Here is a 26,939-nt window from a genome sequence, read left to right on the forward strand (position 1 = left end):
ATGTTCCCAGCGGAGACACAAAGAAAACACTTTTCGCTGAATGAAGTTGTTGTCATCGCTCAGTCGGGCTTTTAGTGGGTACAGAGGAGATATCACCATGGCAACAGTGACACCATCGCCACGGCGAGGCTGAGAGCTGATCATGAATCTTTAGTGTGTGTGTGTGTGTGTGTGTGTGTGTGTGTGTGTGTGTGTGTGAGACTTGATGGTGACGAACACGTGCATGCAGTGTTGTGTTGGTGCTGCAGCTATGAAAATTAACATGTTAGAGCTGCAGCTGACAGTTATTTTCATTATCAATCAATTTATCAATAAAATATCAGACAATAATGAAAAGTGTTTGTTATCCAGATCAGTTTGAAGTATTTAGAAAGCAGAATCTGGCTTTTTGTATGAAAAATACTTAAATGATCATCAGCTGATAGCTTCTTTACTTCAAACTGATCTGGATAACAAACACTTTTCATTATTGTCTGATATTTTATTGATAAATTGATTGATAATGAAAATAACTGTCAGCTGCAGCTCTAACATGTTAATTTTCATAGCTGCAGCACCAACACAACACTGCATGCACGTGTTCGTCACCATCAAGTCTCACACACACACACACACACACACACACACACACACACACACACACTAAAGATTCATGATCAGCTCTCAGCCTCGCCGTGGCGATGGTGTCACTGTTGCCATGGTGATATCTCCTCTGTACCCACTAAAAGCCCGACTGAGCGATGACAACAACTTCATTCAGCGAAAAGTGTTTTCTTTGTGTCTCCGCTGGGAACATAACAACGCCGTCTGCGGCTGTTTGATGAGTTTCTTCACGCGTCCTCTCAGAGCTCAGAGAGTCTGTCTGAGGTCAGAACAACAGCACACACACAAGCTCCGTCAGAGGACCCAAAAATTAACTCTTACGAGCATCAAACTGCTCCAAAATATCGGGCCTCGGGTGATTAAAGGTCCAGTGTGTCAGGTTTTATGCTGCGCTCAGTTAACGGTGGATGGTAGACGGCGGATTGGCGACACTTCTGTGACAGCACGGGGAAAAATACATAAATAAATATATAGACGGACTGGCAGGGCGGCAAAATAAAACACACATGACCATATGTTGCTATGGCGATGTGTCAAAAATAGATTAAATGTATTAAATAAAATCATTTTGAGTCTATTATTTTTATGTAATTATTGTAGCTTTTTACATTGAAGGAAGCTCTCTTTACATATCAAATTCCCTCTGAAATGTAAAAAAAAGTTGAATTCCCTCCAAAAGTCATTATTCATTCGTCTTAAACGTGGATGGCGAAAAAGAAAACCGCACTTACTTTCTGTCTTGTGCATCTTTGGCTGAAAAAAGAGAGACGCCGACAATAACAACATGTCTTTTTTCTTTTAGATTTAGATTTAAATTTTTGATGATAAAAAGTTATCAGTTTTCTATTGTTCAGATCAGCAGTGTTTTCTCCTTGTGTTGGATATATAAACACATATATATCCGTATATATATATATATATATATATGTGTGTGTGTGTGTGTGTGTGTGTGTGTATATATACAGCATTTGCGATCGATCGTCCTGCTCTCGTGGTGAGGATTACAGTTTAATTACCCGCAGAGCTCTCTTAACCCTAACCCTTTCCAAAACAAACAGACCAGCTGATTTAAACTGATAAAAACACTGAATAAAACAGTTTTATGTTTAAAAAACTAAAAATAAATCAGCCTTTTTTTTCCTACGCAAAGGGATGATAACTACACTGGCCGGCGCCAAAACACGACAAAGCGGATGTCCCCATCGAGAGCCAATGTTTGGTTTATCCGAAGAAACATGGCGGTAAATATTTGCTGTGTTATTTGTTTCGGTTTAGATTGAAGACACAAACTGCTCATTCTGAGGAAACAAAAACCCTAAACACACTAAAAAATATCGATATATGTCCAGTTTCTGACAGAAGACGCCCACGTACCTGCGCTCCTCTGGAGTACGATCTGAAGATGGTGCAGAACCGTCCCTGACCAGACGTGTCCCTAAAAAAAACACACACAGACACTAAAAGGTCAGACACTTCACACACATTCACACACACTTTTCAGTTCAACATGAAGTCTTTCCAACCTTCAGAGGAAACTCGCCGAAGCATCTTCTCCACCGAAACAAACACTTATGGACTGATGTTGATTTGTCAGAGGTCGTGGTGCTGGGTACAAATATTTCATTTGTTGCAGAACCGTGATGCTTTTCTTTAACGTAACCAGGTCATTTTACCCGCAGAACTGCGGCTGTTTTCATGGCTACGAAAGACTACTGGAGGCAGGCGAGAGAAATATTTTTGAGAGGAGGAATTTTTTTTTTTTATCATGCACATCCAGAATAAATGTTGAGATTAAAATCGAAATGTTCGAGAATAATGTCCAAAAACAATGTCAAGAAAAAAGTTGAAATGTCGAGAATAATGTTGAAATACAATATCTAGTTTTTTATCAACACTGTATTTCAACATTTTTCTTGACATTTCAACTTTATTGTCGACGTGCATAATGAAAAATAAATCTTCCTCCTCTCAAAAACATTTCTCCTGCCTGGCCCTAATCCTCCTCCGTACGTGGCAGTAAAGGGAAAGTTTGGATTTTTTTTTTTTAAGGGGGTTGTAAGGGAAATCAATTGATTCTTGAGTCCAAGTGGACGTTTGTGCCAAATTTCAGGAAATTCCCTCAAGGCCATATTCAGATATTGCCTTCACAAAAATGAGACTAATGCAAGGTCACAGTGACCTTGACCTTCTACCACCAAATTCAAATCAGTTCATCGATCAGTCAAACTGAATGTTTGCATCAAAATTTCAAGAATAAAATTTCATCACTTCATCATTATATTCTATTAGATATTTGTGTGAAATTGTATCATAATGAGTGTACAAATTCTTGAGTTATGGCCAAAAAACATGTTTTGTGAGGTCACAGTGACCCTGATCGCCAAAATCTAATCAGTTCATTGTCGAGTCCAAGTGGACATTTGTGCCAAATTTAAGGAAATTCCCCTCACGCCATTCTTGAGCAACGCAAAAGCAAATGTTGAAGCATAATAATCTGAACCATCCCTTTAAGGATCCGTTCAAAACTGCGACCATTAGCACGGCATTAATGCCGTTTTGAGGTGTCATTAAGGCTGCTGAGCTGTTCGGTCATTTAAGTATGACAGAGTTTTGGCATGACTTGTTTAACTTGACGCTTGTTTTCAAGTCTTTCTTTTCATGGATAAAAAAGCACAGTTTTGTATGAAACAACACACTGAGTTTGATCTTGTTATTGTGAAATGACAGTTTTCTCAGATGCAGGAGTGGCTTTAAAAACGCTACAATCATAATAAAGTCCGTGTGTCCTCCCTCCACTGAACACGACTGGACCGTTGTTTTCGTGTCTGCAGTGAAAAACAAGCAGCAGAGCTGAATACCACAGCAGTGTTTGGGTTGGCTCGTGAGGACTCGCTGGCTGCTGGCCTGCTGCCTCTGACCGGGCCAGCTGCCGCTCTGCAAGTCAGGTGGTCCGGCGAAACCACAAAGATTCATCACGAACTGATACTGAGACGCTCCATCTGTTGTTATTCAGGACGAGAGTGAAAGACCCCAAACAGGAGTTCTGCGTGTCGCCGTGTGAGCGAAAACGTCACATCGGGTCAGGCGGGGATTTACTCAAAGTGTGTGTAGCCAGGGGAGAGACACACACACACACACACACGCCCGAGCTAAAGCGTCTCATCCGCTTAAACATCAAACAAAGTTTCAGATTAATAATTTAATATTGACTGGGCTAAAAGCAAAACCGCTCTAAAAATACCTCCGAGAGGGCCGGCGGTTTAGAGCCATGGGTGACTGAACGTGTGTGTGTGTGTGTGTTTGTGTGTGTGTGTTCAGTACATTAAGTGCACTGCAATCCCACTAACGTCCTTCTCCTTTAAGTGAACATGTGGAGGCTTTAACAGATGCATTAATGCAGCCAGTGTATGTTCTCGCTGCGTGCATTAATCCTCCTTATTTGCCTTTTCGTCACTGCAGTTGTTCATATATACAGGAAAGTTTATTAAGACGTTTTTTTCCAACACGACGAGACATTTTTCAGGTTCTTTACATTTATTTCTGATCTCAAAGTCTGATCAGATGCTGCCTTCAAGTGCAAAAAGGACTTTTCTAAAGTGTCGACGCAGCAATGATGTGTTATTATTTTATAACGGTGATACTCAACTTGCAGCTCACGAGTCAAATCTGGTCCCCAATAGGGTGCCAGGTGGAACCCCAACTATTTCCTAATTCACAATAAAAATAAAGTGATTCACACTGGGAAATGTTTTTGTACTTTTAGTACACATAAAATGCCAGCGTGCATAAAACACAGCATCAAAAGATACTGTTGATCAAAAAAAAGTGCCAGTGGAGGATCCCCCACACCCACCGACGGAGAACCCAACTGAGCTAAAAAATGTCCTAAAATCTGAGAAATGTCCTATAATAAAGAAATGTCCTAAAACCCTAGATATGTCTTAAAATCTAAGAAATGTCCTGAAATCCTAGAAATTTCCTAAATTCCTAGAAACGTCCTATAGTCCTAGAAATGTCCTGAAATTTGAGAAATGTCCCAAAATCGAAGAAATGCCCTTAAATCTGAGAAACATCCTAGGGATGTCCTGAAATCCTAGAAACATTTCTGAAATCCCCTAAAATCCGAGAAACATTTTAAACCGCGCTGCATTCTTCTGTTGCACTTGTGAGAAACCTGACCTAAAGCTCAAAGAAGCCAAAACATAGAGTTATATTTTCAAAGATATCTTTATATTTGTATATTTGGCCAGAGAGAGAAACTATCGATGTGATCGTGCACGTGGCGTGTAAAGTACCAGAGCTGCAGCTTGACTCTCCTCCCGTCCAGAAGGATGGTGGTCGTCTTATAGTCGATTCCTGAAACAAAACAAACAACAAACACATGAGTCTCCTGTTTTTAAAAAAAAAACAAAAAACAATGAATTTAAGGTTTAAATAATTAACTCAATAAAAGCAGAAAATAACATTAATGTATAATATTTTTTAAAGCTTAACTCTGAGCGATATTAAAGCGGCCCTGAAGGTTAATAATTGGCACTGAGTTGGTTTTCCAAAAGTTTTTTCTTACAGGTAATTTTTTATGAATTTTAAAGTTTTGAGCTTTAAAACAGTCTCTGTAGCGCCACCATCGGGACTTTTGGCTCCCAAACCCAGCGAGGTAAGTCAAAATTAGGACTGTAAAAATAAGAAACGAAGGACGATGGGCTGAGTTCTCCTTGAAATAGTCCAGAAATTACTGTCGCTTCATGATTCTGCTTCATAACTGAACTCAAACAAGCAGCCACAGTTTTAACGACCTCAAACACGCCAACGTTTTATTCTCTGTTTATATGATTCGTATATAAAACCTCTTACGTAACGTCTGCTGCTCAGCGGCCGGTGTTAATGCTCCTGTTACAAGGTGTGAGAGAAATCATCTGTTATCCTTTTTTCTCACTTTTAAGAGGTTTCACAGGGATTAAACCAGCAACCTCCCAGCCTCCATCCACACGTCCTCCTCTGACAGCAGATTAAGAAAATCCACCGCTGGAGGCTCCAACACGGCCCATGGATTTACTTTCAGAGTTTCAGAGATTTGTACCAGCGCCCGCCAGCTTTACACACACACACACACACACACACACACACACACACACACACACACACACACTTGATTAGCTGCTAATATCAGGCTGCTGTCACACGAGTCCCCGGCGGGAACAAAAAAGCAGCGAGCAGCTCGTCTCTTTTATAACAGTAATTATCAGGAGCTGTCTGCAAGTGACGACGCTCCAACTGTGAAGCTTCAACAATGGCTGCCAACGCACACACACATGCACGCACGCACACACACACACACACGCACGCACGCACGCACACACACGACCTCAGAGGGACCCATCAGCATGAGTTACAGTAAGAGATGCTGGCAGTCACATACAGTCACCTTCGTTTACCTGTGTGCGCTTAAACCAGCAGAACCAGTTCACCTTTAAGGTCTTTTTCTGAGCACACACGAATAATTTCATGCAAATAAATCACACTTTAATTTAAAAATTTGAATCCATTTCTCTCTATATGAGCGTATCTACACCAAATTTAACCGATCACATTTTTTTTCACAGCTGGTTGGATTACTGCCAGTTTTCTTAAAACCCATCCACCGATAAAAAAACAACAAAAAAAACGACTCAAACCTGATTTGATTTGTGATTTCCTCAAACGTCATCATAGTAACCAAATTTCATAATTCTGTCACTCACACTGTCACACAACATGGATATTGATCAGTTTTAGGGAGAGCAATTTCCAGCTTCTCGTGGCTGATGAGATACTGATGACTAATAACTTCGTTTTGTTTGTTTTTTCATCACCCGAGGGTATGAAACGCTGTGATGTGGTGAGTACAGATGAATTTAATCTGTGTATTTTCATCAAAAAATCGACATTTCAGACCAAAAGCTGGAAAATTGTATTTCCGTAAAAGAAAGTCATTTTCAAGAGAAAAATCAATTCCGTTTTAAGATTTGGGGTTTGTGTTGTGTCGCCGCTGAGAGGCTCCGAAAAGCCGCTAAATAGTGATAAAGTCGGCACGTTAGTAGTCCTCTCCTCCCGTCACCCTGGGACTTTAGATCGTCTTGTTCGTTTGTTTTTGGGCGTGAAAAATGTTGTTTTATTGCATAAAATCTGTAACAGTGTCCCCCACACTACAGTGAAAACACAGATTGACGAAAAATCTCTTCATTGGCGGGGAAAGAGTTAAAAAAAAAGACAAAGAAACAATGGGTTAAACCCTGCTGCTGACTGATACAGTGTGTGTAGGACTGGAGGAGCGAAACCATGGCAACACGGGCCAAAACAAAGCAATTTATGCTTATTATTATCGGTTCTATTTATCGGCCACAAATGTTATTATCGAAATTATCGGTATGACGTCATAAGTCTCATTATCGGGTGATAATTATCGTGCATCCCTAATATATATATATATATATATATATTATATATATGGGTCATACCTGTACATTAAATACGTGTGTGCACATATCATTCGTCAGCCAAACAAAACAAGTAAGTATACTATACTATAATAAGTAAACTGAGTGGTTTACTGTAAAATAATACATCATCATTTATTTGTTGATTATATTTTAATACTCTGAATCTGTGAAGTAACTAAAGCTGTGATATAAATGTAGTGCATTTAAAAAAGTACAATATTTGCGTCTCAAATGGAGTGGATTAGAAGTATAAACAGCAGAAAAGTACAAGTACCTCTAAATGTTACTTCAGTACAGTACTTGAGTAAATGTGGAGTGACGGAGCCTCGAGGCGCATCAGAGCGAAGAGAGGAGGAAGACAAGATGTGATATAAATGTAAGAGTTATTCTGGGAGAGAAATCCAACACACACACACACACACACACACACACACACACACACACACACCACTCCTCCTCCACCTACACACATATGTTCGGGTTATTACACACACACAACACACACACACACACACACACACTCTCCCTCTGGTATGCTGCATGATACATGAAGCATCTTGGGAAAGTGGTGTTACATAAGAGGTTGGAAACAGTGAGGTTTGTAGACGGACGTCAACACAGTGAAACAGCACAGAGCGCTGGTGTGTGTGTGTGTGTGTGTGTGTTGATGCCGATGATGCTTACAGTGTTAGCGTATTAAAGGACCATGTCAGTGTTTTAAACTAGATGATTACATCATGGCTTTTGTTGTATTTAAACAGGACTTAAGCTCGTCTTCAGGTTCACGTTTGTATTTTAGGTTTCTGTTCAAACACGTTTTCTTGGTTTACAGGTTTTGTGTACCACATTAAAGCGATTTTTAATCAGCTTTGTATCAAATCAAAGTGGGACAGGCATGTCAGCTGTTAACCGTCCACTGGTTGACCACGGCGAACACTTTCGATCAGTTCGACATGTCAGTCTGTTGGTGAATTTTGCTAATCTTTACATCACTGCACCTCAATCGGGTACGCTAGGAGCCAGCGAGCTAGTGGAGTGGCTCATTATCACTCACAACATCGCTCAACATGTGCCCACCCTCCGGTCGACCCCAAGCTCGTGTCAAGTCAACATTATTCATAAAGACCAATATCACAAATCACAACGTGCCTCAGACGACATCCTCAGGAGGAGCGACTGAGGAGGGAGGGATGGCCATAAACATGTTTTTCAGGTCACCGTGACCTTGACCTTTGACCACCAGATTCTAATCAGCTCATCACTGAGTCCAAGTGAACGTTTGTGTAAAATCGTACGAAATTCCCTGAAAAGGAGTTCTCGAGATTCTGAGTTTACACGAATGAAACAAACAAGGTCACAGTGACCTTGACCTTTGACCCAAGAAATCTAAGCACTTCATCTATGAGTCCAAGTGAACATTTGTGCCAAATCTGAAAAAAATCCCCTGAGGTGTTCATGTAATTCTGACTTTGTTGTTGCCAATTAAAAGCTGACATTTGAGAACAAGGTGAGGCAGCTAACTAAAGCTGCAGCGAGGTGAGTAATTAGAGTTTTAGCGTCGCTGTTTGTTTTTTATTTCCCTTTTCGGGGACTCTGGCTCTCTGGGGAGACGTGTTGGGACTCCTGACCCAGCCACTGACAACACGGTTTCCCCTACTTCAGGCTGTTTGGCTCAGCTGACGGAAAACCGGAGCTGTGAAGCCTCGATGTCTGCCGTTTCTGGGTCGCCCTCTTTAATGGGAGGCATGACGGGGAGATGGAGACATAGCTGTGGCCGGCGGCTGCAGTTTAGCGGTGAAAACGCGGGACGTCTGCAGGACCCACTGGATCGGGATCAACGGCCGTGGAGGCTGCAGGCGGGCGTCCCCGGCGGGGGCGTCGCTCTGCAGCCAAGTCCAGAGAGAGGAGCTGCTATTAACGGGCCGCGGTGCCAGAAACCGCACGGGGGGAAGCCTTGATTACAGAACACACCGACGCAAGCTGCCAAAAATGCACACAAACGCCCTCTTCGTTTATTTTGTGTGTTTTATGTGCTGCTGATAATCACTCGCACAAAAAGAAATGGTTGTTTACAATTAGTTTTTAACGCCTGTGAACGCCTCTTTTGTTTCGTAACATCTCTTCAAGTGTTGTGTAACTTCACAAAATCACTCCAACAAACAGCCCGAGCTTTAAAAATCCCTGAGAGTCGAGCCTCAGGGAGACTCTACGAATGTGTGTGTGTGTGTGTGTGTGTGTGTGTGTGTGGCTCAGCGGGGGTATAATGATGAGGAAAGTGGAGTTGCTGTCGGTGTTGCCAGGAGAGGCTGACTCACTCCTCTGGATGTGTGATCCCACTCATACAGATCGGGGTGACCTTGCCGGCTCGCACATGAAAAATACAGAGAAGTGACTCTTTTTATTTATGCATCAAACATTTCAGCTCGACGTTCACACATTTCAGCTCGACGTTTGGACGCTACGACGCTCACCTCACTGTGAGAACACATCGTGGTCAGGACATGATGTTCACTGACTGCGTGGCAGATGTTGGTTTTTACGTCTTTATTTCTGCAGGTATTTGGTCATAAACCAAAGTACTGGACACGTTAAAACGTTGACCTGACGATGGCATGAGATGAGAAGTCAGAAGATCACAATGTTTTTACAGTAAATCCTGAGAAGAACACGAATAAAGAACCACATTTTATCAAAATTCATCCAACAACTGAGAAGTTTCAGGCTGGATCAAAGCGTTTGACCGACCTGATACTCTGCAGGAAAGTCGAAATTTAGCACAAATTCTAATTTGCAGAAAATGACGCTTGGTTGTTGTGGTGGACGATAAAATGAATATACTCGATGATTGCAGCGTATTCCACGTGATATATGAAATGTTTTTTTGTGAACATTGTATAAATTGTATATATAAGTATAAATAAGTAGAAATGATCTTGTTGCTTTTGTGGCAACCGGCATGAGCTCCAGACCGTGACTATTAGGTAACATTTTTCAACCACGGAGCACCACTATGACTCGCAAAAAATATTAATATTTGAACTGGAGAGAGTTGGGAAGTTGCTCTTCAGACTTGGTTGTGTTCACGTGCTTTGAGGTGGTAAAGTGGGAACGACATGGAAGCTACAAGTTGCATTTTAAACGAAAATTTTTCAACGATAGCTAATGGGAGCAAAACAACAAAATTTAGCATTTTTAACCATCAATTTCTGACATTGTTTCCATTTCTGCTGCCCTGAAACGTCACGCAAACCGTCACAACTCGGGTATCATCAAAATTTCACAATTTCTCGCTCGTAATTATGATCTAAGAAGGCCGTTCATGTGCTCATAACTCCTAAATACGATACTTCAGAGGAGTACATGAATGCAGCATTAAACACCCAGCATGAGTCGGCCTCCTGTCATCCATCCAGGATCACTCTGATGTTATTCGACCTCTGCCCCCCTGACCTCTGACCTCCTCTCTGCTGACGGTTGTGTCAGCAGTCTGAAGCTCGGAGGCTTTTCGCCGTTGTCGCGCTGAAGTCGCTCCGGATGCTGCTGTCAGCTCAACGCCTGAAATATTAACAGCTGCAGCAGGACGGGTTTACTTTGATCTGAGGATCCAGTTGTCTTATCAGAGTCACAAAGTGACGCTGAGACGTAAACACAAATCTCTGCTGTCGCATCAGTACACACACCGAGTATTCCTAAAACTCTTTCACTGTAAAATGAAAACACGTCTGCAAAAACATCCCAAATTATTTTCAGATAACATAAAGGCACAAAAAAAAGATCTTTAAATCAGTTCTCCCTGCTCAGCTCTCTGTCCAAACAACAGGTTGTAAATGTTTTCCTCATTACATCATCTTAAATAAATGGGATCAGAAAAATGTACAAAGTCGCAGTCGTCGACCTCACAGTTACATCATGTGCAGAGCTGCAGAGCGTCGGCTCGTCCTGGACGCCCTCCTGCGGAGCCGGAGTGAGTCATGAGCAGCTGCCGCCAGCATTTATTAATACACCTCACACACACACACACACACACACACACACACACACAGTTGTGTTTATATTAGTTCACATTGGATTTTATCATTTTTGCACCAGTGTGGTTGAGTACTACGATAAAACGGTATTTCTGACTTTCAGAAATTGTTTTTACACGCGCACACACACACACACACACACACACACACACACACATAAAACATATAAAAACACACACATATATATATATCTATATGTTTGAAAGAAATCAACCACTTTGCTGCAGATTCAAAAGCAGCACAAGAAAACTGATTTTGATCCAAGTCTCAAAGAGTTAATGACGACCACAAACAGTTGTTCAACAGAGCCCAACTCTCTCCACCAAACCCAACAGCTACAGACAGACACAGACAGATACAGACAGACACAGACAGACACAGACAGATACAGACAGACACAGACAGATACAGACAGACACAGACAGACACAGACAGACACAGACAGATACAGACAGACACAGACAGACACAGACAGACACAGACAGATACAGACAGACACAGACAGATACAGACAGACACAGACAGACACAGACAGATACAGACAGACACAGACAGACACAGACAGATACAATCAACAGACTCTGCTGATGGAGAAGCTGCTGAGACGACGAGCACAGACGCTGCAGAAATCAACATCTGCACACATCAGACTTCACTGAACACTGTACACACACACACACACACTGTACACACTGTACACACACTGTACACACTGTACACACTGTACACACACTGTACACACACTGTACACACTGTACACACACTGTAGATGCTCTCAAACGGCGGCCCACATAAATCCTCTTTTCTCTTTCAGACCTTATGCTGAGATTCAGTTTCAGTCCATCAGACTTTGAATGGCTGTTTTTTGTCTTTATTTCACTGACAAAAACTTGCCTTTTTTCACCTTTTTAAAATGTTGGTGATATTTAAAGGAAGAAGTTTTGGAAATTTTGGGGGGCGTGTTTTTAAAGAAAAGGCATCAGGTGTTATTATACAGGTTTGTGAAACTGAATTCCATAACTTTTCCAAACTTTTGCAGTATAATACAAAACTTTTCTAGACTAATTCAATGACTTTTCCAGGATTCTCATGACCGTATGACGCCTGAATATATTAAATTTAATAATAACAGCACAATCTCTTACGGAAGTGAAGCTGTCCTTCAAAAAGTAAACACTGGAGTTGAAGTATAAAGTAGCACAAAATAGAAATCAAAGTACGAAAGTAGAAAGTACTTCAAACTTGTATTTCACATTCAACATTTTACAAGTTCCTAGCAACTTTTTTAATAAAGTCAAGTGAAAATTTAAATGGAAAAATTAATAAATAAAAACATCTCCCTGAGGTTTTACAAAGAGAAGTTCATCTCATGCTGACATTTTCTTTGCACTTTTCAATTAATTAATTATATGTGAAATCAAAAAAAATAAAATGCTGACACAGATAACAGGCAAAATGTCAAATATCGGCTGATAATCGGCCAGACTGATAATCTGTTGACCTCTTTAATAACAGCAAAAGTTGTAAAGTAACTGAAAGTATCCAATAAAAAAGCACAGCACTGGAGTCGAGGTATAAAGTGGCAGAAATTGGAAATATTCAAGTAAAAGTACCTCAAACTTGTACTCAAGTGCAGCACTGTCTTAAGTTTTGTTTTCCCCCAGTTTAGTGATTCTAAACTCCCAGTGATTAAGGAGGTATTCCAGTTAAGAGTGACTGGTTTCAGACTGGGATTCAGCGCCAAAGTGTCTCATGTTACCTCAAGAAGGAACAAACCAGTTAACATAACATTTAGTGTGTGTGTGTGTGTGCGCGCGTGCGTGCGTGCGTGCGTGCGTGTGTGTGAGGGGTTGTTCTGCATCATGAGTGCTCCCTCTGTGTCTGAGCTGTCACTTGGTTTGATCCACTGGTCTTCAGCGCTGCGTAAACCGTGCGTAAAAACAGGAAATCCGTGCGCATAAAAAAAAAGATAAAGTCCACAAACACCTAACAGGCAGGTTTAACGTAAATAAATGACCTCATCACCTCACCCATTCTGTCCCACACACCCTCCTCCTCCCCCGGCGGTCACTCACCCATGTTGTATCCGTACGGGGACTCGGTGGCTCCGTCCTGCAGGCTCGCCAGGATCTCGCCCTTCCCGACGTCGCTGTCCCCCACCAGCAGGAACTTGAGCAGAAAGTCGTACGCCCGCGCCGGGCTGCTTCTGTGGCTCATCCTCGCGGCAGATGACAGCTGCCCGGTCCCATCATGAGACTCGGCAGCATGTAGCCGAACCCTTCCGCCTCCTCAAAACACCCCGGTCCGAAAGCGAGAAAATACAGAGACGCGTAAAGTTCGCTGAAAGTCGGTCTGAAGTCGGAGTCCTTTGCGCGTGTTTACATGCACCAAACAGTCCTGTCACGCGGGTCAGGTTGTGTCCGGGAGAGCCACAAGTGTCCGCTGATCCACCGACAACAACCGCAGGACGGTTACTGCGCCCTCTGTGCCATCTGCGCGCTCCGGACGCGCTGCGCTTTTACGCACGACGGTGAAAAAATCCTCCGGTTCAGTTCGGCTCCTGCTGGACTCCGAACTGAGGAAGAGGAGCTGATGGGTCTCTGGCCTCCCTCCCTCCGCCTCCTGCTCCAGAGGAGGTGGTGGTGTCGCGGACGGAGATGGAGGAGGAGGAGGGGGGAGGAGGAGGAGGAGGAGGAGAGGGAGTCCAGCCCTGCCTGCCTCTGTCTCATTGGTCCATCCTCCGAGTTGCTAGGGCAACCTCGAGCCTAACGCTGGAGACGTCCGTCAACACACGCGAGGGGACGTCTGATTGGCTCCCCGGCGTGACGTTTAGGCTGCACGGGATGAGATGAGCGCGCCGCTTCCTGTGTGTGCCTACAAAATAAAAGCATGACAGAGCGATACATTGCCATTATCACATTTTCAAAATAATCCCAGAGTTAGATTATTTTAAACATTCAAATAAAGATCTTAAGTATTTTTGAAAAAGTAACGTTTTTAAAGGTCCAGAGCGGGACACTCAACTTGTTTTGCTTGGGGGCCACTTTTACAAAAATGACTGAAGGCCAGGGTCCCGGCCCGATAAATGTTTCCAGGATTTTAGGACATTTATCGGATTTTAGGACATTTCCAGGATTTAAGGACATTTCTAGAACTTTAGGATGTTTTAGGATTTTAGAACTTTTCAAGGATTTAAGGAAGTTTTTAGGATTTCAGGACATTTACAGGATTTTAGGACATTGCTAGGTTTTTATGACAATTGTGGCATTTTAGGATGTCTCTAGGATTTTAGGATTTGTAAGATTTTAGGATTTGTAAGATTTTAGGAAATTTCTTGGATTTTAGGAAAGTTCTCAGATTGCAGGGTGTTTCTAGGTTTTTAGAACATTTCTAGAATGTTAGGATGTTTCTTGAATTTTAGGGCATTTCTAGGATCTTAAGATAATTCTCAGATTTTAGGACATTTCGAGGATTTGGGGACATTTGTTGATTTATAGGACATTTCTAGGACTTTGGGATGTTTGGGCTGCTGGAGAACATGGCGGTGCAACATGGTGATCTCTGTAGGCGAGTACCTGCTCCCTATGTGGATATAAAAAGCTCATTTTAAGGTAACAAAAAAACAATTCTTATTTTCAGATTATTATACGCTAAAGAAAACAGATTTATTATATTTCATTTCTGACAATGCATGTCCCATAATCCTGCAAACTGGACCTCTGATTTATTTTTCAAGCTAATCTTTAACTCAAAATTAATCTTATATTCATTAGTCAAACAGTTTTAAAAAAAAAACAAACAAAAAAAAACATATTTACATATCAAAGCAGAGCATCAGATCTTCATCAGATTTCTGTTAAAGCAGCACAGAAACGTTTCTTTTCCTCTGCTGCCACCTGGTGGCCAAAACAAGGCAGATAAAGAGTTAAACCCTCAAATTGAGGGGAATAAAAACATATAAATTAAAAAGGGGAGCTGTAAAAATAAAAACAATTAAAAAGTAAAACTGAAATGTGTTTGTTTCTTCAAAACAAATTGAAGCAAACTGTGAAGTAAAGAGAAAACACGACATCAGTCATCTCATTTCTTAATTATTTGGTCAATATTATTTTGAAGTTATTTACAGACTAAATTAGTGACACACTTCAATGTGACGCTAACAGGACACATCATGAAAAGCACCAGTGAATGGGTTAAAAAATATGAATAAAATAATTCATAGACTAAAATCTAAAAGTGAGATGGCAATAAGGACAACAAAGAGAGTATTTTTATAGTCCTAATAAGACCTGCAGGGTTCGAAACATGTTTGCACTTTTAACGATTAAAGGCTTTTTAATATTTCCTTCCTTGTTATTTTTTCCCCTTTCTGGCTTTGTTGCATTTTTGTTGAGTTTGTTTTGGAGAAACAAACATAAAAGGACAAAAAATATCGTCTTGCTGTCTCATTTTCCTTCATGAAATTAGAAATCAGAGCTCATAAAACAAAAACAGAAAAAAGAAAAGAAAAAACTGACATGGATCCTAAACACTGACCTTCGTATTCGTCACATTAACAGTCTCACACCTTTTATTCGTTGTTCGGTTTAAATCGGTCAGCTCAGTGAAACCTCTGCAGAGCTCCAGATTCTGTTTTCAATCAGAATTTATTGATTTATGTTCAGTCTTTTTTACAGTTATCTGATTTATAAATAAAGTCTCACTCAGGCGTCAGAACGCACAGAAACAAAGTCTGAAGTCTCAACGTCTCTCAGCGGCACAAGAAAAAGTTACGTGTCCGAATTTCAGACGGTTTTTGTTCGTCAGTTCAGTGAAATGCAGAAAAAACTCGTCCATCGCACTTTTTCTCACAAACGTCACACCCCAAAATCTTGTTTATTTCAAATATCAGCCGATGGATTGAGAGGGATTTAAAGACTGATATTTCAAATCTGTCTCAGGTCTTTTTAGGCATCAAAAATTATCTCCAGGACTTCTCAATGTCTGGAAAGCTGAAGAATTCCAGGATTTCCAGGATGTTTTCATTCTGTACGACAGAGTTTAGGGCCACTATCAGGTAAATAAATCTGATATTTAGAGAATTAAGTTAAAATATTTGAGGGAAAATTGAAACTTACTTTTTTCAATTGCAAAATTGTGTTATTTTCACTCCATACTGCAACTTCCACGTAATATTTTCACTTGCAAAAGATACATTTTAACATCCCCAAATTTCTAATAATAAAGGTGTTTTTTAGTGAAACCTCACATTGCTCTCACCTCATTTTAAAATCTATCAGGACTTTGACTTTTCTCTGGAAAAGTATGGCACATTTTTCTTAAAATATTTCAACTTAACTCTCAAAATTAAATTAATAATTTCTTATTTCCTCAAAAGCCACTAAAACCAACAAAAGATATGTCTGACCTTTTTGTTTGATTTTAACAAAATAAATCTTGTTTTTCAGTTTTTTTGGGGGAGCTAATCCATCCCAGACTGAATCCCCTTCAGTTTCAGAGACGATGGTTTTTGGATAATTGTTTCCTTTTTTCCTGATTAAAGTGACATCTGAAAAAGATTCGGGCTGCCGGTTCAGTATTTCGCTCGGTGTGGACGATCAGTTGTAGCTGTATCCGGGCAGAGGCAGAGTCTGACCCTCTTTGGACTCGAAAGAAGGTGTAGGACAGAGTGATGGTGTCCACTCGGGCCATCCGGGTCATCGTCGAACTCCGGGTCGATGTAGAAGAAGACGGGCATGTCCACCTCCTCGTGAGGGTTCAGACGCTGCTCCTCGAAGCAGAAACACTGCAGACGGACGAACGCAGACGATGTGATTTTAATTTAAAGAAAAGAAACACGAGTATTTTCATGCTTCATTTCTATTAAAAAACAAACAAAATCATAGTGTCAAAAAACACAAGAAGAACACACTTGAAGTAAATAAAGAAAATTTAAAAAATAATAAAATAAAATAAAAACAAAATAAGGAAAAACAATCATTGTAATTATACACTATTTCTACAACAAATAATAATAATAATAATAATAATAATAATAATAATAACAATAATACGACATCAGTCTACGTGGGTCTTATATCAGATGTTTATATTGTGAAACATTATTTTCAAAGACAACGAAACATGGTATTGTCATGCTGCTTTTACATGTTTAATTTATTATTTAAAAGAATTTTTTAAAAAAGAAAAGAATAAAAATAATAATTAAAATAATAATAATAATAATAATAAATAATAATAATACAAAGAGAGGAAGACCACACCGAAACCGAAACTAAATAAATAAAATAAAATAAGCAAAATAAAAGAATATATTAAGGGCTAGAATAATTACAATTGATTTAAAAAATCAGAATTATAATAACAATAATAATACAGAGACAAAGGACAATCACACTTGTAGTAAATAATTAGATATAATAAAATGTATAAGTAAACATAATTAATAAATTTACTAATGGCAAATAATAATCAGAATTATATATAACAGTATAATATAACAGTATAAAAACCAGACTACCTGGATCTTGTTGAAGTACTGTCCGGCCTCGAAGGGCACCACGTTGTAGGTGGAGATGCCGATGATCGGTTTATTCGTGGGGTTCTTCGCTCTGTAGAAAGCTAAAGCCGTCTCACCTGGAACCACCTGTGTAACAAACGAATCGAACAAACGAATCAAAGTTCAGACAGGCGCAGATCGTTCTCACCTGCTTACAATAATTTGTGGTTTTAGATGAGTTTTCTCTTTATTGACGGAGGAGTTTTGGCGTCGAGGAGAGGACGCAGGTCTTACGTAGATCTCCGTCTGCTGCGGTCTGAAGTTCCACTGCATGCTGGCGTGAGTGTCTGCGTTGAAGGTGATCTTGAGGACGCGCTCCTTCACCGGCTTCATCGTCTCCACCTGATCCACGTCGTGTCCGGCCACCGCCGTGCCGCCGAGCCCCGACGCCTGACAAAAAACAAGGTCGCCAAAATTTGTTTTCTATAAAAACTGCCAAAACATTTAAAGAAAAAAGAATTTAAAAAAAAGGTTTTCTAAAAAAAAATCACAAAAAGGCAATAACATAGCCAAAACATTTCAATAAAAAAAAGGAAAAAAGAAAAATCGGCAATAATTTTAAAAAAAAAAAAAGACAAAGAAAAAAATCACAATTTATTCTAAAGAAAAAATGGGTCTGCAGGATTGGAAGGCATGTTTTTCTTTAAAAATTTAAAAAAACCTAAAAGTACTTCAAGTGTTAAAAAAGTATCTGACATGTCTCGTGATCAGACATGAAGGGAGAGACGGACGCCGGGGAGAAAATTTAGAAAACTTGTTGATGAAAATATGAATGCATTTTGAAGCTACGTTACATCATCAGTTACCGAAAATAAATTCAACTTATTTACTTACTTATTTTTTATTCATACAATTTCATTTATTACACACAACACATTTCCATAATTTTTCCCAAAACTCTGAGTGATTATTACTGATCCCATGACTTTTCCAGGTCTGGAAGATGTGATTGTGAAATTCCATGACTTTTCCAGGTCTGGAAGATGTGATTGTGAAATTCCATGACTTTTCCAGGTTTCTGAGGGAACTGGAACAGGAAGTGAATGCTCACCTGGCAGTAGAGTCTGTAGAGCGGCACGGCAGCGTACGACAGGCCGATCATGCCCACCCCGGCGGCGGCGATGTACGTCAGCACCGTCTTGTTCCTGGTCCTCCACTCCTCCTCCTGGCTCCTGGACTTCCTGCCCCGGCTCTTGGCGCCTCGGCTCTGCGTGTGGAGGCGCGGCGGGAGCCTCCTCCGCAGGAGGTGCTCAGCCTGAGAGGGCAGCAGCGACCTGGAGGCGTCGCACCGGAGCGTCCGCACACATCGAGTTAACGAAAGCGGAGCGGCCTGAGGACAGCAGAGGGGACGGACGCAGCAGGAGCGCGAGCAGCATGGCGGGTACCTGCGGTCAGCAGGAGGGACGCTCACTGACGGAGGACAAACACCAGCAGAGGAAAACTTCACCTCTCACACAAAAGAAACAGAAAATATCCACAAAGTCTGGAGGATGTGACTGAGAAAAAATATACATACATATATTATATATATATATATATTACGAGTTGTTGTAATAACTGCTGTGTATTTGTCCTATTGTCCTGCTCTGTCTATTTTTTGTTAATTTATGTTTTTTTCTTTTTAAGAAGAGGTCAGTTCATTAAAAAAAAGAAGATGGGAATGCACTTTAACTCTGAACAGCTGATATATCCAAAAGTTTGTGTTTCTGTTGTTTCACTCTCAATCAAGCATTAATAATTTGGTCAATATAAAAATTGACAACCTCACCTGAAAAAAAAAAATATATATATATATATCATTTATATAACCAGGTAAACTCACTGAGATTCAAAAACTCTTTTCCTCTTTTTAAATGATTTTTTATAATAATAATATTATATCCAATTCATTCATTTTCTGTCATTCAATCAGTTATCTAACTTCTACAGCTCTACATTTCAGACTTACTGTCTGTGTTAAAAAGAATTAAAACTATTATCCAATCACAAAGTAGCATTTTAATGCTGCCTCGCTACAAACCAAACTCCTTTAAAAAAATGTTAAATTTTAATGTCAAACGTTTACAAACATACGTGACACGCCTGTTTCTATATGAGTTTGTACTTTTCTCGCCTTTATAAGAGCCAATCTTAAATTCGGCATTTGTTTCTCTCGAAGCAGCAACATGCTGTAAACGGACTGAGCCTGAAACGTGGATTAACTTCTCTGTAGTGATCAGTGCAAAGTGACTGAGATTATTTACTGAAACAGACATTTTAATCATATTTTGGTAGATCAAAGAATGCCGAATACACCACAGGACACTGTCGATTATTATAATTTCTCTATTTATTTTGTACTATCTATGTCCATTTATGAAACTGCATCAAAGTCTTAAATTATCATATTTTTAAAAGATGCTCGCGAGCTAGATAAACAAGGCATTTAAGCAAAGCTATAAAACAGTTATCGGGTAAAAAACGACTTTAAAGTTTGTGTTTAGCTTCGTGGATATTTAATGAGCACGTTGTTTATGTGATATTTTTTTATTTTATGTTCATTTTTGTGATTTAAAAAACGAGCTAAGAGCAGCTGAGACATCTGACCTGCAGGAGTCACCGGTGTGCTAACTGAGCTAAGCTAACATGCTAACTGAGCGACTAACTTCATAATAAAACACGGTTTTTAAAATGAATATAAATAATAATAATTAAAAAATAACACGATGTTACCTTTGAAGAAGAAAAACTCCACTGTCATTCACGGCTGGACAGAGACACACGCAAGAAGAGGAGAGACATTACCAAACATGTTTGACGGAAACATACATAACACCTGTGCAGCACAGAATTAGCTCCCCTCATACACGCAGGGACAAAGGTTCCGCACTGACTGACTGCCCGTGGATGCAGGGAAGTGAAATATATTACAATAGAATAAAATAGAATAGAATAGAATAGAATAGAATAGAATAGAATAGAATAGGATGACATAAAAATTTTTTTTTACTATGTTTCTGGAAGAAAAAAAACGCACCTTTTTTCAATATATACATGCTAGGTAGATTTTTTAAATTATTTTATTTATCATCACAGCCTGGGATATGTCACTGATTAGAAGCAACATTGATTTTTATATATTTATTATTTTTGTGCAGTGTCAAATGCTCACACAATATGGGTTTGCTTTGAACAGTTTTTCCATCGAGGGAGAACGTTACCACTGACTTTAATGACATTAAATAAAATTACTCCTGAAACACATCTAACCTGAGGACACACCCTCAATTCCTGTTTGTCCTGCAGGTTTGGCTGCAGATTAAACACTATTACGTGTGTGTGTTTCTTTGTCCTTCATTATTTATAATTATAAATAATTATAAATTATAAATTAATTATAAATACCAAATATTCATTAAGTTTCAGAATTTTAACTCTTTAAATGCCGGGTTTTGCCATGATTCCACTGTTTTTAGATGAAAGAAATAATTATTTTCAATATGCTACATGCTAATTTTTTAAAATTTTTTTATTTCTGATAATCACAGCTTGGGATATGCCAAATAATAATATAACATCATAATAAATTAATAGCATTTATTTTCTCCATATGGCAAGTATGCTAAAAAATAAAATAAAATAAAAACGTAATAAAAAACAAACACACACACAAACTAATTATTCATTTATTTATTTATTTATTTTGATAATTGTGGCTGTGTTCATGCGTATGTCCTAAATGTAGTCCAGATTGTGTATTTGAGTGTAATCAGTGAATTTGCAGCTCAGCTCCTACAATAAGTCTAAAATACACTGTGGAAACTAAATAGTTACATTCAGACTGTTCAGGTCCAAAAATGCTCCATTGAAACCCATTCAAACTGACATTTTTGATCCCACAGCCATCAGAGCAGAAAAACAGGACTTGTATTATTTCTGGGTGTCATTCTGGCTTTTGACTCTGAATTTGTCATTTTGACTATTTTCCACCTGATGAGGTCATTTTGACCATATTTGGCATATGGAGGAAATACATGCTATTTCCACTAGGTGACCTGTCACAGTCAATGTAGCTGCTGATCACTGACATATCCCAGACTGTCAGCAGCTACACTCACACACTGACATATCCCAGACTGTCAGCAGCTACACTCACACACTGACATATCCCAGACTGTCAGCAGCTACACTCACACACTGACATATCCCAGACTGTCGGCAGCTACACTCACACACTGACATATCCCAGACTGTCAGCAGCTACACTCACACACTGACAGATCCCAGACTGAGATTATTTAAAGAAGTCTACTTTGCATGTATATATTGAAAATAATTCATTCATTCATCTTTTTTGCCATCTACAAACATAGTGGTATCATGACAAAAACCTGGCATTTAAAGGGTTAAAATTCTGAAAATTACTGAATATTTGATATGTATGATGAGGACTGATGTGGTTAAAAACCTAATTAAATGAAAGTAGAACACAATGTTCATGTTAATATACTTTAAAGCTTAATTTTGATAAGTGCGTTTTGTGCACAGAGCGATACCATAATGTATAATATTAAAGCGGGCCCTAAAGGGTTAAATATGAACAAATAAAAAAAAACTCTCCAAAAATGCAGTTGATGCTCTTTATTTATTATTGATGATAGCCTTCGTTGTCACACTTAAATCGTGATTTAAGCATGCAGAAATCTCTGATAAAGAGACTCCTGGGGCTAATCTCTGTGGCTGCAGAAGAGCCTGTTGGCCTGCGCATTCTGGGTGCCGATGATGCTCTGCGGGTCCGTCTCGTCCCCCTTCTCCAGGTGAACATGGGAGGTGATGCCGGGGTAAACGCTCTGCATGGGCAGCATGGTGCCGATTTGCTCTCCCTTTCGCACAGTCCCCGAGGTCTTCACTGGATGCATGTACCAAAGCTTAAAGGACACTCCTGAAACACAAACAACCAATTAATATAAAGTCATAGAAATGTCCTAAAATCAAAACACTGTCCTAAAATCAGTGAAATGTCCCAGGAAGGTCCTAAATCCTGGAAATGTCCATAAATCCTAGAAATGCCCTTAATTCCTGAAAAATGTCCTAAGACCTCCCGAGTCCTTGAAATGTCCTACAATCCTGATATCTGAGGATTGTCCTGAAATCAGTGAAATGTCCTAAAATCCTAAAAAAAAAATGTCCTAAAATCCAATGAACGTGCTTGGAAGGTCCTAAATTCTGGATATTTCCTAAAATCAGAGAAATGCCCTTAAACTTATTTGTTCCAGTTTTGAATTTTTAATAAAGAGAACTATAATAGTTTCCTTGACATTTCCTCCCTTTTTTCAGATCATTTCCTTGTCATCTGTTACTTTTTTTTACTTTTTAAAAAAATTTTTTTACAGTTTGCAGGACATTTTTTCGCCAAGTTGCTTTTTCCTGTGTTTCTGAAAGCAAACCAGTCCTCTCAGGTTTTAGAGGTTTAAATGCCAGTGAAAAGCATCTGAATGCAGCACAAGATGATGACGATCCAGGTTCTAAAGGGTTAATTTATCATCTATCGTTAATTTGGTATTTGTTAATTTTATTGTTTTTTTACAGTTGATTTCCCTTTTTTTGTGTATGTGTGATGAAACCTGGCAGATCGTTGGCTGTAAAGGCGATGCCGTTGTCGATGGCCGAGTTGGTGCCGTACGGCCGGGACTGACGTGTGATGGTCATGTCCATCGGAGCGTAGACCTTCGAACCATCCGGACATTCAATGTCAAGCCCTTTGTGGGTTTTTGCTCCCTCTGAACAAAAAAAAAGGTTTTGACTTCACGCACAAAATTACCATTTACAGATCAATGAGTCATGTTCCCTTGACTTTTTGAAGAAAACATCCCCCAAAGTGTAACATTTCAGTTTGTGTCGCCCCCTGCTGTCCGTCTGCAGTATAGGACATAAAGCCCGCCCCTCAATATTAGTGAATGGGATAAACTAAAACCTCAAAGTACACGTCAAATTAATGTTTCCAAGAGATGATTTCTGTCACTAAAGGTAGTTCTCATCATCCTGATGTTTGTTTTTATGATAAATTTAGTTTTAATGAGTTATTAAATTATACAAAAGGGGGCTTTTCTGCTGTGACTGACAGCTGTGACAGCCAATCTGTGCGCTTACATTCAATAGAGCTGCTCACGATTGGTCGGACGGGTGTTTTGTTGGGAACCAAATATGAAAAAAAATGTGCTAGAGTAAGAGTAAAACTATTCTTCAAAACAATTTATTTTAAAAAAAATATTGTAATCAGTTCAGATATTTGATCAACCAAAGACACACACAGTAAATTAAGTGTTTGAATGCCTCTTTTTTTGTTTTGAAATTTTATCTTTATATTTTTTTAACCATTAAAAACCAAAGAGAACGACTGATGAATAACCCATCAGAAAACTAGCCTACCGACTGGAACCGAATGCTCCACTTCCGTGTCTGTCCCTTCCTCTGACCCGGTTGATGGGATTGCTGCAGCATAGCGGGCCGAACTCGTAACTGGCACCGCACAAAATTACAGCTGGAACAGAAGAAGAAGAAAAAAGTTCACAGTGAGTCACAGAAATAATGACCATATGTAATGTTTGAAGTATTTCACTATTGTTATTTAACCCTGAGGGGCTTTAATATTACAAACGCTGCTCTGCACGCAACATGTTTCAGAATCAAGCTTTAAAAAAAATTAGACATTAATATGATTTTCAGCTTTCTTTGAGTTTATTTTTGTAACCATCATCAGTCCTACACATAAATATCAAATATTAATTTATTTTTCAGAATTTTAACCCTTTACATGCCTGGGTTTTTTGTCATGATGCCGTTATGTTCTTAGATGAAACAAGAAAAGACCCCAAAAATTAGCAAGAAATTTGAAAAGCGCTAAAATAAATCAAAACAATAAATATGAATCATAATATAACGATGGTGGGGGTTATAGAGCTCTCGTGGGGTTTTTGGGCAATTCTTGTATCTACAGGCCTCCTGTTAGCTTATAACTACTCTCACTCGCTTGGATGATAGACCAAGTGATTGTCTATCAGGGTCGATGTTGTCAGAGTCCACTGATTTCATTAGGAGTGGGCGCGAGGATTTGTGTATATGGTACATGATCAAGTTATGATATATATATTCTGTGTGAGGAGATGTGCAGGTTATGTATAGTGGTTGCAGAGAACAGACAGCGATACCTGTTGGTTTATTAGAGTGTATTATTCTGTGCCGCTCCTAACTATAGTGTACAATGGGGTGCGAGCGACTAGTGTGCCCGAGAATCCTGGCCGCCGTATGCGAGCTTCTGCGTGGTAGTTTAAAGGGCGAGTAAAATCTAGAGAGGCTTCGCTCCATCGCGCGTTGCGAGCATCATATCTCGCCAGTTAACAAGAGACAAGTGCTTCTCGTGAGAGATACTATATATGGGTTTATATTCAAAGTCAATCGGATATAGATTGAGTGTTATAGTCCAACATGTGATGTGTATCCTCTCGCACGCAGTCAGAGCAGCGAAGATGTCGAGGTTTTTTTTATGAGTATATAGAGATGACCGGTGCTCTCTGAGGTGTTATAGGCGTAGGCGGCGTTCCACCGAGACGAATCACATCGCTGTTACACTTAGAGATATACGATCGAAGTAGCGAAGATGAGCCAACTCTCATGAAGGAGAGCACGGGTCTATGACACGGTGGAGTGGAGACTAGAGTTATGATATCTAGACGTGTCTACGATACTCTATCTAGGCGGTGGAGGTCAGGACATAACTGTGATTGCTCATGGTTGGCAGATATGATGGAGCAGACGAGATAGCCCGAGCGTAGCGAGAGGTTGGCGCTCGATGTCAGGTATGACGAGCCGAGCGCTCGCTGCTTTATTTTGTATCCTCTTATACTTCAGTTGCGACAGGTCTTTTGTTCTCGACATTATATGTGTCTCGAAGTATTGGAGCTGATTATGCATGGTTGGTGATAGATATTGATGGAATTTATATATGCGCTTAGATCTAAGGGAAGATTCATGCCCTGCGACCCAGGAACGACAGAATCTGTAGTGAGGAGTCTCGTTTAGCAGAGTTTGATTCTATATTTCGAGATATGTAGTAAAGCCTGTAGTCTATCTAGTTCGAGTGCGAATCGTGGTGTGCGCTAGCATTAATGATCTCAGCGCGGGGTTTGCGACGAATATCATTTGAGCCCAGAGGAGAGCGCAGAGAGCCGATGTCAGGATAATTTATATATTATGTGTCGCGTGCCAGCGTACACAGAGGTGTGAGGATCTCAATAGTGCCGAGCGTACGCGAATAGTTTCCTAATGTATCAATCTCACATGACGCGATTGGGGGGGGGGGGAGGGGGGGGGGGGGGGGGGGGGGGGGGGGGGGGACGCGGATGGTGTATGGGGAAATATGATATAAAGTGGGGGGGTGGGGGGGGTTGACTTTTGTCTGTTTTTGTTTTTGTTTTTTGTTTTTTTTTTTTCCGTTTTGTTGTATCGTAGAGGGGGGGGGGGGGGGGGGGGGGGGGGGGGGTTGTGTTATTCTAAAGGTGTGCACTGGGTTGTATGGTGTCGTGGGGGGGGGGTGGAGTGGGGTTTGTTGTTTTGTGTGTTTTTTTTTCCTTTTTTGAATGTGGGGGGGGGGGGGGTGGGGGGGGGGGGGGGGGTAGTGCATGGGGGGGGGCACCCCCCTGGGGGGGGGGGGGGGGGGGGGGCACAAACAAGGAGGGGGGGGGGGGGGGGGGGGGGGGGGGGGGGGGGGGGATATCTATAGGGCCGTGGGGGGGGGGGGGGGGGTGTAATGTGGGTGGATGCTATTACGGGGCGGGGGAGCGTAGGGGGGGGGGGGGGGGGGGGGGGGGGGGGGGGGGGGGGGGGGGGTGGGGGGGGCCGGGGTGCACTGGGGGGGGGGGGGGGTCTAGGGGGGGGGGGGGGGGGGGGGGGGGGGGGGGGGTGGGGGGGGGGGGGGGTAATCGGGGGGGGGGGTGGGGGGGGGGGGGGGGGGGGGGGGGGGGGGGGGGGGGGGGGGCGGGGGGGGGGGGGGGGGGGGGGGGGGGGGGGGGTGCGGGGGGGGGTGGGGGGGGGGGGGGTCTTGAGCTATGGGGGGGGGGGGGGGGGGGGGAGGGGGGGGGGGGGGAATCTTAGGGGGGGGGGGGGGGGGGGGGGGGGGGGGGGGGGGGGGGGGACCATCATGACGGGGGGGGGAGGGGGGTGGGGGGGGGGGGGGGGGGGGGGGGGGGGGGGGGGGGGGGGGGGGGGGGGGGGTAGCACATTTCAGGGGGGGGG

At 41.2% G+C, this 26,939-nt stretch overlaps 2 protein-coding genes and 2 pseudogenes across 2 annotated transcripts; all 4 read right to left on the bottom strand.

The window, feature by feature from the left end:
- Positions 1-721: 721 nt before the first annotated feature.
- On the bottom strand, positions 722-13,710 carry LOC121958980 (ras-related protein Rab-40B-like). Its single transcript, XM_042508166.1, has 4 exons — positions 13,186-13,710; positions 4,899-4,959; positions 1,978-2,038; positions 722-862 (listed from the first exon to the last, which is right to left on the bottom strand). Exons 1-4 carry the CDS (start codon positions 13,325-13,327, stop codon positions 722-724), a joined length of 405 nt encoding a protein of 134 aa, XP_042364100.1. The 5' UTR covers positions 13,328-13,710.
- A 2,913-nt stretch (positions 13,711-16,623) lies between these two features.
- LOC121958926 lies at positions 16,624-19,045 on the bottom strand (annotated as a pseudogene).
- A 3,229-nt stretch (positions 19,046-22,274) lies between these two features.
- On the bottom strand, positions 22,275-24,180 carry LOC121958981 (leukocyte cell-derived chemotaxin-2-like; the record flags this gene model as incomplete). The annotated part of the gene is made up of 3 exons (XM_042508167.1): positions 22,275-22,590; positions 23,273-23,428; positions 24,078-24,180. Coding segments are annotated over 3 exons (474 nt in total), but the record flags the coding sequence as incomplete, so codon positions are not given.
- A 3-nt stretch (positions 24,181-24,183) lies between these two features.
- The window catches only part of LOC121958982, a 4,452-nt pseudogene continuing 1,696 nt past the window's right edge, over positions 24,184-26,939 (bottom strand).

This window comes from Plectropomus leopardus, chromosome 19 (assembly GCF_008729295.1).
Source record: "Plectropomus leopardus isolate mb chromosome 19, YSFRI_Pleo_2.0, whole genome shotgun sequence".
NCBI classification, from domain to species: domain Eukaryota; kingdom Metazoa; phylum Chordata; class Actinopteri; order Perciformes; family Serranidae; genus Plectropomus; species Plectropomus leopardus.

Excerpts from the sequence above, each read along its gene's own strand:
- LOC121958980 (XM_042508166.1), bottom strand. The coding sequence starts at position 13,327 with ATGAGCCACAGAAGCAGCCCGGCGCGGGCGTACGACTTTCTGCTCAAG. Across the intron at positions 4,960-13,185 it reads CCCGTACGGATACAACATGG|GAATCGACTATAAGACGACC; the intron begins GTGAGTGACCGC and ends GTTTTGTTTCAG. Across the intron at positions 2,039-4,898 it reads AGAGTCAAGCTGCAGCTCTG|GGACACGTCTGGTCAGGGAC; the intron begins GTACTTTACACG and ends TGTTTTTTTTAG.